The following is a 14513-nucleotide window of genomic DNA, read 5'->3' as shown; positions in this document are numbered from 1 at the left end:
GACCCCCACATTGACTTTGGGAGGCATCGGGGAAAGAGTCCCACTTGTGTTTATTTAAGTCAGCAGAAAAAAAAATGTGTTCTCTCTCAAGATGGATAAAAACCTCTGGTAAATTTAGGAATAAATGATTCACCTGATTGTGGATGATTGAGCTAATTAGATCATGATCCACTTTAAGATTTTAGCACAGCTGTTTTTTGTTTTATCTGGTTACGCCGAGACATGTTTTTTTTTCTATTGTCATTTAAAGCCACTGCACTCTGTCCTTTTGAAGAACAAAGTAGTGCAGACTCAGCAGAAAGTCTCTCTCAGATCACATGACAGATCATTAGGTGCAACAGTTTAAAACTTCCTCTGCGTTGTGCAAGGCCTTTTCAAAAATATACATTATAATGTTTGACTGGTAAGAGAAAGAAATTAATGATAGCGTGCTTGTGTGTATAAACTGTTATAGTCTCTATAATGGTATGAGTCTTCACCCTATATATAAACAGTGTGTGGAATATAAAGACATTGACACAACTTGCCAACCAGTGCTGTTAACTGTTCAATGTTGCCATCTGGTGGACAAAGAGTTGCACTAACCCTTTAATCTAATAAACTGGTGCAACAGCAATACACTTATCCCCTAGCCTGGCAGCTATGACAACATCCTTGGAGTTAGCAGTTGTTGCGTTGTTGAATTTGTCATTGAGTTTATCCAATATTCACATAAGGCCCTGAATGTACCATGGACCAGGTTTCCCGTAAATGTGTCACAAAAGTCAAAAGCTGCCACTGCAAATATTTGCTCTGTGTTTGCTGTAAACCTGCCTGAATGATTGCATAAGTCTGGAAACACAGGAATGAACCGGGTCTCAAATTGATAAAAGGATTCTTGAAACAAAACACCAAAAACACATTTTAATGACAGTGTGTATGCACTAAACTAAAAGAAAGGCCCAAACTGGAAGTATTAAGACTGTTTGCCGGACTTTGTGTCCCAAGTGTGTCTGGTCCTTTCCCGCAGTGCATGCTGGGATCGTTTCCAGCCCGATTCCATGACTGTGAGGAGGACTGAATAAGTAGAACTTTTTTTTTTTAAATAATATGCACCACCTAATAATTTAATGACCATGGTTTCTGAGATGTAATAAAAAAGTGTAAATAAATGAAAACTAAAGACATCTAGGATGCAGTCATTCATGTATGTGTCCCACGACTTCAAAAGGTCTTCAAATTTGACTTTTTTTTCTTTATAATTAAATTGTTTTTTTGCAGGAATTTCTGGTAGTTTGAATATACAGTATCAAAAGTGGATTATTAAAAGAGAAACAGCTTTCACAGCCATCTACAAAACATAGAGTTATATCACATCTTTCAATCTGAGTGCGAATGTATCTGTTTTATTGGCTTTTTACTAAATCAAGGTGCAGTTTAAACCACAATTTACTGACGAAAACTTTATTTTTTATTTTATTTTTTTGCAGAGAGGATGAGATGAAATGAAACATCACTTTGACTTACTAACAATTGTTTAATATTAAAAGGCCTTTTTTGCACACTAAAGAAAGATGTTGCTTATTGGATACACAAGAAGTTTGATTTCAAACAAACATGTAATGTAGACCCTGGTTTTGAGAAGTTTCCCGGCATTGAATCAACATTGCTGCACCTTTAATCAAAACTATTGACTTTGACAACAACATGGCACTGTTGCAGATAGATAATAATTGACAGAGAGGTGGATTGAGAGAGTAAAAAGGGACAGACGCTGTTTGTCTCTTCAAAGATTCATCATGAGGACTGACGTTGCTCTACAGCTGGGCTTCTGTGGCCTTTGTCTGGCACTTTCCCTCGTTGGAGAAGGAATGTATGTATATTTCCTATTTCATAAATTGTTTATAGAAACTTAGGGGTTGTTATTGGACCAAGAGTTGAATCAATTAATATAGTAATTTGCGATTATTGTTATTATTAATAATATTTTTTCTATCTCCTTTATCTTATCCTTTATTCTATTGTTTCCTTGTACAATCCTTTCAAGCATTGCCATTTTTATTACACTACCCATCCATCATCTGTTTGATGATTAAAGGTGCACTATGTAACTTTGGGTGTTTCGGAGAAGTTAAAATATTCTAGGTATATTCTCATATCTAAATAAACAAACTTTACTTGCAGGAAAATTGTCTCCCTAGGACACAGATTGAAGTTGGAAAGCTTCCTGAAAAGTTACCCTTCACTGTTGTTGTTTTTTACAGCAGCAGGGCCCTACACATTGGTTCGAAAGTGCCTCAAAATAATCAGTTTTCATTTATGATGATAGAATTATTCAATACTAAGAATTAGTACAAAAATAAAAATATATTTTGTAAACGAACTACAGGCTCGGCAAATGTAAACAAATCCCCCTCCTCTGAAACTGCATAGTGCACCTTTAAAGTTCTTGAATCTTGAGCCAGTATGTGTATTTCAGGGGGGCGGACCTTCCTGATCCACAAGCGATCAACTGTGCCTGGAGCAGCTGGACGGAGTGGAGTTCCTGTGATTGCACCAAAACCAGAGTGAGTCCAAAGTGCAGTAACTCTGGTCACCTTTAGGGCTTTGGGTGTGATTTGGTTTGGTTGATATACTTTAAAAAGGTGCAGTCAGCAATTCTGACTTCTTTTTTTTTTGTTCAATCAAAATCAGTGAAGATCTCCTCACGATGCACTACCTGTCAGTACTGTGTGTGTGTGTGTGTGTGTGTGTGTGTGTGTGTGTGTGTGTGTGTGTGTGTGTGTGTGTGTGTGTGTGTGTGTGTGTGTGTGCTTAAAAAAGTAGCTGTTGCATGTTGTAGTGGCCCTCCTTTGTTTGCCTCTCCTTTTTATTACACCCCAGGTTAACAGAGCCTGGGCTGTGTACCCGATTTTATCCGTACAGGTAGCAGATCATGAAGAGATATGCACTGATTTTGACAACAAGCCTTCTCCAGAATTGCTGACTCTGACATTTTTAATTGTTGCACAGTTTTGGAAGACTTCACTGTTTCTGTAGTTACTGCTTACTGCCTTTAAGAACGTGTAGATGCTCAACAAAATCATTTTTTATCCTCAGAGGCGTTCTCGAGGTATAGAAGCATTTGGCCAGTTTGGAGGGGGGTCCTGCCAGGGATCCATAGGGGAGAGGGAGTTCTGTGTACCAGATAATAACTGTGTGCCACTGCCTCCCGCCCCCTGCACCGACTCAGAGTTCCAGTGCGAAGCAGGTATTTCTTCTTCAAAGTCATCTATAGAACCTTTTTTTCTTTAGATTTTTTGAAAAGAGTATTTCTTTTAAATTGGCTATACAGAAAGTATCCATATTGTCAGTCACGTAATCTTCATTGCAGCCATTCTACATCGATGTTTTGATTCTTGATGTATTTTCATTTGTTTTTACTATGTCTTAAATGAAATTTCTAACATCTAATCTTGATGTATTTTATGCCCGTGTGAAGCACTTTGAATGTGTCTGAATGGTGCTGTGTAAATAAACTTGCCTTGCCTTAAACATTCATTTCTATGCAGGTAATTGCATCAAGAAGAGGTTAGTGTGCAATGGGGACTATGACTGTGAGGATGGAGCAGATGAGGACTGCGATAATCCACGTAAACCCTGTGGCTCTCAGGAGCTGGACACCAATGAGCAAGGCAGGACGGCAGGATACGGGTAACAACCATGATAGAGTCATATCCGTACTGTGATCTAAAATAAATCCAATATCAATACACATCCTAGGCTCTGTAAACTGGTATGTTGCCAGCTATAGGGTGGGCCCCCTTGGTTAACATACCAGTTTGCAGAGCATGTGTGTGCTCCGTATGCAGCGGATTGTGAGGAGATATTCGATGACTTTGACAAAACAGGATTTTGACAACAATCAACCTCCAGAATCACTGACTCCACCTTTAAAGTGCACATTTGAGTGGTATCAATTTCTTTTAATTATTCATGTGTGAAGTAGAACCTGTATATTTAAAAACTCAAGTAGGCACAATACTTTATGTATCTAGTCTAAAAGGAGGCTATACTGTGTCCATGCAATAGAATCAACATCTTGGGTGCAGATCCTCGAATGAACCCCTTCTACAACGACTACTTCAACGGGAAGTGTGATCGAGTGAGGGACCCGAACGATGGTAAATACGACAGGCGCCCTTGGAACGTCGGTGTTCTTCACTATCAGGTCAGCCAGAATCCTTTTCCTATATATTGTATCCCGGAAAATGCCTTTTTCGTGTGTTTTTTTACGTAACACTTCAGTGTAAAATGTTAATGCTGTGCCGATGTCGAAAATTCTCTGCAGACCCTTGTGGAAGAAACTGTCTCCCGAGAAATCTACGAGAACTCACACAGCCTTCTGAGGGAAATGATAAAAGAGATGAGCCTGTCAGTCGATGTGGGACTTTCCCTAAAGTTATCGCCAAGTGAGAAGTCCATGTCCAAGCTCAATGCATCTGTGTCTCTGAATGCAGGATTACAATACGAGAAGAAAACAATGATCAAGGACATCTCAGAGATAACCACCGCTAAGGTAAAATGTCAGCCGACGACAAGCCATTCACAATGTAATTCAAAAGTATTTAGGAACATTAAAGGTGGAGTCAGCCATTCTTGATAATTCTTGTTGTCAAAATCACTTTTTTGTAATAATCAGTAAATATCTCCTCACGATACACTACCTGTCTGTACTGTGTGTGCGCTTAAAAAATTAATCCTGTGTTAATAAACAGGCATGTTTGAAAGCTACAGTGGCCTCACTCTTTGTTTACAAAAGTGTTTACGGAGTCTAGGCTGCAGTATATTAACACCAGATTTAATTCCAGCACGCACACACAGTAAAGACAGGTTTGTGAGGAGATCCCTGATTTTGACAATAAGTGATTTTTTACTAACAAGCATTTTCCAGGATTGCTGACTCCACCTTTAATCTAACAGAAAATGTTGCACAAATACAAGTATCTAAAGACCATCTGTATCTGTACTTCCTAAAAACCTGTCTCCTGCACACTCCAGAACAACAGCTTTATGCGGGTGAAGGGCAAAGTGCAACTGAGCACCTACAGGATGCGTTCCCGCGATCTCCAAATCGCCAATGAATTCTTGGAGCACGTGCAGTCGTTGCCTCTGGAGTACGAGAAGGGGATTTATTTTGCCTTCCTGGAGGACTACGGAACTCACTACACCAAAAACGGCAAGACAGGCGGCGAATACGAGCTGGTCTATGTTCTCAACGAGGAGATCATGAAGCACAGAAGTATGTCAACCTTTTTTCAAAACCAATAATTTTTTTAATTTTCAAAATCACAATGTTGTTGACCAAAATAAAAAAAGTGTAAAGCGCTCACACACTCCATCGTTTTTCGTGATTCTTCCAGAGGTGTCGGAAAAATCGATCCGAGAGTGTTTCAAAGCGGGCATCAGTGCAGACGTCACCATCAAGGGCGTGACTGGAGGCGTGCACGCAAACGTTAGCCGTTGTGGTAATGTCACATCAAACGTCTACGGTGAGTGTTTTTTATATGATATCACTGATAAGTAAAGGAAGGAAGGAAGGATGGATGGATAGATAGATAGATAGATAGATAGATAGATAGATAGATAGATAGATAGATAGATAGATAGATAGATAGATAGATAGATAGATAGATAGATAGATAGATAGATAGATAGATAGATAGATAGATAGATAGATAGATAGATAGATAGATAGATAGATAGATAGATAGATAGATAGATAGATAGATAGATAGATAGATAGATAGATAGATAGATAGATAGATAGATAGATAGATAGATAGATAGATAGATAGATAGATAGATAGATAGATAGATAGATAGATAGATAGATAGATAGATAGATAGATAGATAGATAGATAGATAGATAGATAGATAGATAGATAGATAGATAGATAGATAGATAGATAGATAGATAGATAGATAGATAGATAGATAGATAGATAGATAGATAGATAGATAGATAGATAGATAGATAGATAGATAGATAGATAGATAGATAGATAGATAGATAGATAGATAGATAGATAGATAGATAGATAGATAGATAGATAGATAGATAGATAGATAGATAGATAGATAGATAGATAGATAGATAGATAGATAGATAGATAGATAGATAGATAGATAGATAGATAGATAGATAGATAGATAGATAGATAGATAGATAGATAGATAGATAGATAGATAGATAGATAGATAGATAGATAGATAGATAGATAGATAGATAGATAGATAGATAGATAGATAGATAGATAGATAGATAGATAGATAGATAGATAGATAGATAGATAGATAGATAGATAGATAGATAGATAGATAGATAGATAGATAGATAGATAGATAGATAGATAGATAGATAGATAGATAGATAGATAGATAGATAGATAGATAGATAGATAGATAGATAGATAGATAGATAGATAGATAGATAGATAGATAGATAGATAGATAGATAGATAGATAGATAGATAGATAGATAGATAGATAGATAGATAGATAGATAGATAGATAGATAGATAGATAGATAGATAGATAGATAGATAGATAGATAGATAGATAGATAGATAGATAGATAGATAGATAGATAGATAGATAGATAGATAGATAGATAGATAGATAGATAGATAGATAGATAGATAGATAGATAGATAGATAGATAGATAGATAGATAGATAGATAGATAGATAGATAGATAGATAGATAGATAGATAGATAGATAGATAGATAGATAGATAGATAGATAGATAGATAGATAGATAGATAGATAGATAGATAGATAGATAGATAGATAGATAGATAGATAGATAGATAGATAGATAGATAGATAGATAGATAGATAGATAGATAGATAGATAGATAGATAGATAGATAGATAGATAGATAGATAGATAGATAGATAGATAGATAGATAGATAGATAGATAGATAGATAGATAGATAGATAGATAGATAGATAGATAGATAGATAGATAGATAGATAGATAGATAGATAGATAGATAGATAGATAGATAGATAGATAGATAGATAGATAGATAGATAGATAGATAGATAGATAGATAGATAGATAGATAGATAGATAGATAGATAGATAGATAGATAGATAGATAGATAGATAGATAGATAGATAGATAGATAGATAGATAGATAGATAGATAGATAGATAGATAGATAGATAGATAGATAGATAGATAGATAGATAGATAGATAGATAGATAGATAGATAGATAGATAGATAGATAGATAGATAGATAGATAGATAGATAGATAGATAGATAGATAGATAGATAGATAGATAGATAGATAGATAGATAGATAGATAGATAGATAGATAGATAGATAGATAGATAGATAGATAGATAGATAGATAGATAGATAGATAGATAGATAGATAGATAGATAGATAGATAGATAGATAGATAGATAGATAGATAGATAGATAGATAGATAGATAGTAGATAGATAGATAGATAGATAGATAGATAGATAGATAGATAGATAGATAGATAGATAGATAGATAGATAGATAGATAGATAGATAGATAGATAGATAGATAGATAGATAGATAGATAGATAGATAGATAGATAGATAGATAGATAGATAGATAGATAGATAGATAGATAGATAGATTGATAGATAGATAGATAGATAGATAGATAGATAGATGATAGATAGATAGATAGATAGATAGATAGATAGATAGATAGATAGATAGATAGATAGATAGATAGATAGATAGATAGATAGATAGATAGATAGATAGATAGATAGATAGATAGATAGATAGATAGATAGATAGATAGATAGATAGATAGATAGATAGATAGATAGATAGATAGATAGATAGATAGATAGATAGATAGATAGATAGATAGATAGATAGATAGATAGATAGATAGATAGATAGATTGATAGATAGATAGATAGATAGATAGATAGATAGATAGATAGATAGATAGATAGATAGATAGATAGATAGATAGATAGATAGATAGATAGATAGATAGATAGATAGATAGATAGATAGATAGATAGATAGATAGATAGATAGATTGATAGATAGATAGATAGATAGATAGATAGATAGATAGATAGATAGATAGATAGATAGATAGATAGATAGATAGATAGATAGATAGATTGATAGATAGATAGATAGATAGATAGATAGATAGATAGATAGATAGATAGATAGATAGATAGATAGATAGATAGATAGATAGATTAGATAGATAGATAGATAGATAGATAGATAGATAGATAGATAGATAGATAGATAGATAGATAGATAGATAGATAGATAGATAGATAGATAGATAGATAGATAGATAGATAGATAGATAGATAGATGATAGATAGATAGATAGATAGATAGATAGATAGATAGATAGATAGATAGATAGATAGATAGATAGATAGATAGATAGATAGATAGATAGATAGATAGATAGATAGATAGATAGATAGATAGATAGATAGATAGATAGATAGATAGATAGATAGATAGATAGATAGATAGATAGATAGATAGATAGATAGATAGATAGATAGATAGATAGATAGATAGATAGATAGATTGATAGATAGATAGATAGATAGATAGATAGATAGATAGATAGATAGATAGATAGATAGATAGATAGATAGATAGATAGATAGATAGATAGATAGATAGATAGATAGATAGATAGATAGATAGATAGATAGATAGATAGATAGATAGATAGATAGATAGATAGATAGATAGATAGATAGATAGATAGATAGATAGATAGATAGATATAGATAGATAGATAGATAGATAGATAGATAGATAGATAGATAGATAGATAGATAGATAGATAGATAGATAGATAGATAGATAGATAGATAGATAGATAGATAGATAGATAGATAGATAGATAGATAGATAGATAGATAGATAGATAGATAGATAGATAGATAGATAGATAGATAGATAGATAGATAGATAGATAGATAGATAAGATAGATAGATAGATAGATAGATAGATAGATAGATAGATAGATAGATAGATAGATAGATAGATAGATAGATAGATAGATAGATAGATAGATAGATAGATAGATAGATAGATAGATAGATAGATAGATAGATAGATAGATAGATAGATGATAGATAGATAGATAGATAGATAGATAGATAGATAGATAGATAGATAGATAGATAGATAGATAGATAGATAGATAGATAGATAGATAGATAGATAGATAGATAGATAGATAGATAGATAGATAGATAGATAGATAGATAGATAGATAGATAGATAGATAGATAGATAGATAGATAGATAGATAGATAGATAGATAGATAGATAGATAGATAGATAGATAGATAGATAGATAGATAGATAGATAGATAGATAGATAGATAGATAGATAGATAGATAGATAGATAGATAGATAGATGATAGATAGATAGATAGATAGATAGATAGATAGATTAGATAGATAGATAGATAGATAGATAGATAGATAGATAGATAGATAGATAGATAGATAGATAGATAGATAGATAGATAGATAGATAGATAGATAGATAGATAGATAGATAGATAGATAGATAGATAGATAGATAGATAGATAGATAGATAGATAGATAGATAGATAGATAGATAGATAGATAGATAGATAGATAGATAGATAGATAGATAGATAGATAGATAGATAGATAGATAGATAGATAGATAGATAGATAGATAGATAGATAGATAGATAGATAGATAGATAGATAGATAGATAGATAGATAGATAGATAGATAGATAGATAGATAGATAGATAGATAGATAGATAGATAGATAGATAGATAGATAGATAGATAGATAGATAGATAGATAGATAGATAGATAGATAGATAGATAGATAGATAGATAGATAGATAGATAGATAGATAGATAGATAGATAGATAGATAGATAGATAGATAGATAGATAGATAGATAGATAGATAGATAGATAGATAGATAGATAGATTAGATAGATAGATAGATAGATAGATAGATAGATAGATAGATAGATAGATAGATAGATAGATAGATAGATTAGATAGATAGATAGATAGATAGATAGATAGATAGATAGATAGATAGATAGATAGATAGATAGATAGATAGATAGATAGATAGATAGATAGATAGATAGATAGATAGATAGATAGATAGATAGATAGATAGATAGATAGATAGATAGATAGATAGATAGATAGATAGATAGATAGATAGATAGATAGATAGATAGATAGATAGATAGATAGATAGATAGATAGATAGATAGATAGATAGATAGAGATAGATAGATAGATAGATAGATAGATAGATAGATAGATAGATAGATAGATAGATAGATAGATAGATAGATAGATAGATAGATAGATAGATAGATAGATAGATAGATAGATAGATAGATAGATAGATAGATAGATAGATAGATAGATAGATAGATAGATAGATAGATAGATAGATAGATAGATTGATAGATAGATAGATAGATAGATAGATAGATAGATAGATAGATAGATAGATAGATAGATAGATAGATAGATAGATAGATAGATAGATAGATAGATAGATAGATAGATAGATAGATAGATAGATAGATAGATAGATAGATAGATAGATAGATAGATAGATAGATAGATAGATAGATAGATAGATAGATAGATAGATAGATAGATAGATAGATAGATAGATAGATAGATAGATAGATAGATAGATAGATAGATTGATAGATAGATAGATAGATAGATAGATGATAGATAGATAGATAGATAGATAGATAGATAGATAGATAGATAGATAGATAGATAGATAGATAGATAGATAGATAGATAGATAGATAGATAGATAGATAGATAGATAGATAGATAGATAGATAGATAGATAGATAGATAGATAGATAGATAGATAGATAGATAGATAGATAGATAGATAGATAGATAGATAGATAGATAGATAGATAGATAGATAGATAGTAGATAGATAGATAGATAGATAGATAGATAGATAGATAGATAGATAGATAGATAGATAGATAGATAGATAGATAGATAGATAGATAGATAGATAGATAGATAGATAGATAGATAGATAGATAGATAGATAGATAGATAGATAGATAGATAGATAGATAGATAGATAGATAGATAGATAGATAGATAGATAGATAGTTAGATAGATAGATAGATAGATAGATAGATAGATAGATAGATAGATAGATAGATAGATAGATAGATAGATAGATAGATAGATAGATAGATAGATAGATAGATAGATAGATAGATAGATAGATAGATAGATAGATAGATAGATAGATAGATAGATAGATAGATAGATAGATAGATAGATAGATAGATAGATAGATAGATAGATAGATAGATAGATAGATAGATAGATAGATAGATAGATAGATAGATAGATAGATAGATAGATAGATAGATAGATAGATAGATAGATAGATAGATAGATAGATAGATAGATAGATAGATAGATAGATAGATAGATAGATAGATAGATAGATAGATAGATAGATAGATAGATAGATAGTAGATAGATAGATAGATAGATAGATAGATAGATAGATAGATAGATAGATAGATAGATAGATAGATAGATAGATAGATAGATAGATAGATAGATAGATAGATAGATAGATAGATAGATAGATAGATAGATAGATAGATAGATAGATAGATAGATAGATAGATAGATAGATAGATAGATAGATAGATAGATAGATAGATAGATAGATAGATAGATAGATAGATAGATAGATAGATAGATAGATAGATAGATAGATAGATAGATAGATAGATAGATAGATAGATAGATAGATAGATAGATAGATAGATAGATAGATAGATAGATAGATAGATAGATAGATAGATAGATAGATAGATAGATAGATAGATAGATAGATAGATAGATAGATAGATAGATAGATAGATAGATAGATAGATAGATAGTAGATAGATAGATAGATAGATAGATAGATAGATAGATAGATAGATAGATAGATAGATAGATAGATAGATAGATAGATAGATAGATAGATAGATAGATAGATAGATAGATAGATAGATAGATAGATAGATAGATAGATAGATAGATAGATAGATAGATAGATAGATAGATAGATAGATAGATAGATAGATAGATAGATAGATAGATAGATAGATAGATAGATAGATAGATAGATAGATAGATAGATAGATAGATAGATAGATAGATAGATAGATAGATAGATAGATAGATAGATAGATAGATAGATAGATAGATAGATAGATAGATAGATAGATAGATAGATAGATAGATAGATAGATAGATAGATAGATAGATAGATAGATAGATAGATAGATAGATAGATAGATAGATAGATAGATAGATAGATAGATAGATAGATAGATAGATAGATAGATAGATAGATAGATAGATAGATAGATAGATAGATAGATAGATAGATAGATAGATAGATAGATAGATAGATAGATAGATAGATAGATAGATAGATAGATAGATAGATAGATAGATAGATAGATAGATAGATAGATAGATAGATAGATAGATAGATAGATAGATAGATAGATAGATAGATAGATAGATAGATAGATAGATAGATAGATAGATAGATAGATAGATAGATAGATAGATAGATAGATAGATAGATAGATAGATAGATAGATAGATAGATAGATAGATAGATAGATAGATAGATAGATAGATAGATAGATAGATAGATAGATAGATAGATAGATAGATAGATAGATAGATAGATAGATAGATAGATAGATAGATAGATAGATAGATAGATAGATAGATAGATAGATAGATAGATAGATAGATAGATAGATAGATAGATAGATAGATAGATAGATAGATAGATAGATAGATAGATAGATAGATAGATAGATAGATAGATAGATAGATAGATAGATAGATAGATAGATAGATAGATAGATAGATAGATAGATAGATAGATAGATAGATAGATAGATAGATAGATAGATAGATAGATAGATAGATAGATGTGTTAAATCTTACATTATGGAGGACTGCTAAAACTGGGTCCCCTATTCCTTCACAGAGAGGGTGAGAGGAAAAGCATTGGTGGACAGGGTGATGACATCGGTCAAAGGAGGAACTCTACAAAGTGCGGCTTCTATGAGGCAGAAATTGGACATAGATAGGTTGATGGACCTGACTACATATCAGGAATGGGCACGGAGCATCGCTTTAGCCCCTGCACTGCTCCACAGTGAGGTAGGGTGGGAATTATAAATCCTTAACCATCCATCCACCCATCCATCCATCCATCCATCCATCCCTATCTATCTATCTATCTATCTATCTATCTATCTATCTATCTATCTATCTATCTATCTTCATCCATCCATCAATTAAAGATGATGTAATATAATTTGTTCTATTATTATATTCTGCTGAGTGAAATTGTGCACATATTTCACTTGTTTCCGACAGCCAGAGCCCATCTATATGTTGATTCCGACGGATATGCCGGACGCTAACTCCAGGATATTCAACCTGAAGCGGGCCACGGAGGCCTACGTGGCAGAGTACAACGTGTGCAAGTGTAAGCCCTGTCAGAACGGAGGCACTCTGGCTTTGCTGGACGGGAAGTGCATGTGCCTTTGCTCCAATGTGTTTGACGGTGCGGCCTGCCAGAATTTCAAGGGGGACAAAGCTGGAGTAAAAAGTAAGAATAAACAGTGGGATGGTAATATCAATCAAAACATTAAAGGTGCTCCGAGGAACTTTCAGTTTGTGTTCATTCTTGCCACACCCTTTGGACAAAAGCGGTAGTGTGTTTACTACGCCAGCTGTAGTTCCTGGGTGAGCGTAACCATGACAAAAGCATTAAGAAAAAACGATATAAAAATAGCGTTCTTTACACTGATTGTCTCGTTTGCCTACATGTCATTTATGATCATCAGAGGAAAAACAAGATTGTTTCAGAAATATTTATAAATAGCACATTTAAATACATTGTATCATATTCCAATAACTAGTTAATTCTTCTTTCATGTATTAATTTTGTTAACAATGTGTTTGCAGTCAAAAGACCTGCAGTGAATCAGGAAGGTAACTGGTCCTGCTGGTCTAGCTGGGCCGGCTGCAGCGGAGGGAGACGTAGCAGGACGCGCCGGTGCAACACAGACGGAGCCGCCAGTGGAGCGGTGTGCAGAGGAGACACCCGGATGGAAGATCACTGCTAACCAAGCAGAATAATGATCATTTAACTGAAAGCTCTCTCTCTTTCTTTCTCTCTCTCTCTCTCTCTCTCTCTCTCTCTCTCTCTCTCTCTCTGTGTGTATCTGTCTGTCTCTGTCTCTCTCACTCTCTGTCACTCTGCCTTTCTCTGTATCTATCTTGTTTTGAAATGTACGCCATGTACAACACACATCTATGTTCCAAAAAAATAAAACTCAAGATTTAAAGTCACAAGCATTTTTGTCATTT

At 32.3% G+C, this 14513-nt stretch overlaps 1 protein-coding gene across 1 annotated transcript; it reads left to right on the top strand.

Annotated features, from left to right (window-relative positions):
* Positions 1-1766: 1766 nt before the first annotated feature.
* On the top strand, positions 1767-14269 carry c9 (complement component 9; the record flags this gene model as incomplete). The annotated part of the gene is made up of 11 exons (XM_080046575.1): positions 1767-1852; positions 2459-2546; positions 3079-3229; positions 3531-3672; positions 4051-4189; positions 4310-4537; positions 5020-5260; positions 5382-5510; positions 13120-13295; positions 13515-13749; positions 14109-14269. Exons 1-11 carry the CDS (start codon positions 1779-1781, stop codon positions 14267-14269), a joined length of 1764 nt encoding a protein of 587 aa, XP_079902701.1. The 5' UTR covers positions 1767-1778.
* Between the last annotated feature and the right edge of the window lie 244 nt (positions 14270-14513).

This window comes from Ammodytes marinus, assembly GCF_949987685.1.
Source record: "Ammodytes marinus genome assembly, chromosome: 18".
NCBI classification, from domain to species: Eukaryota; Metazoa; Chordata; class Actinopteri; order Uranoscopiformes; family Ammodytidae; genus Ammodytes; species Ammodytes marinus.
The sequence above is the reverse complement of the archived record's forward strand: the minus strand, read 5'-3'. Positions and strand labels throughout refer to the sequence as shown.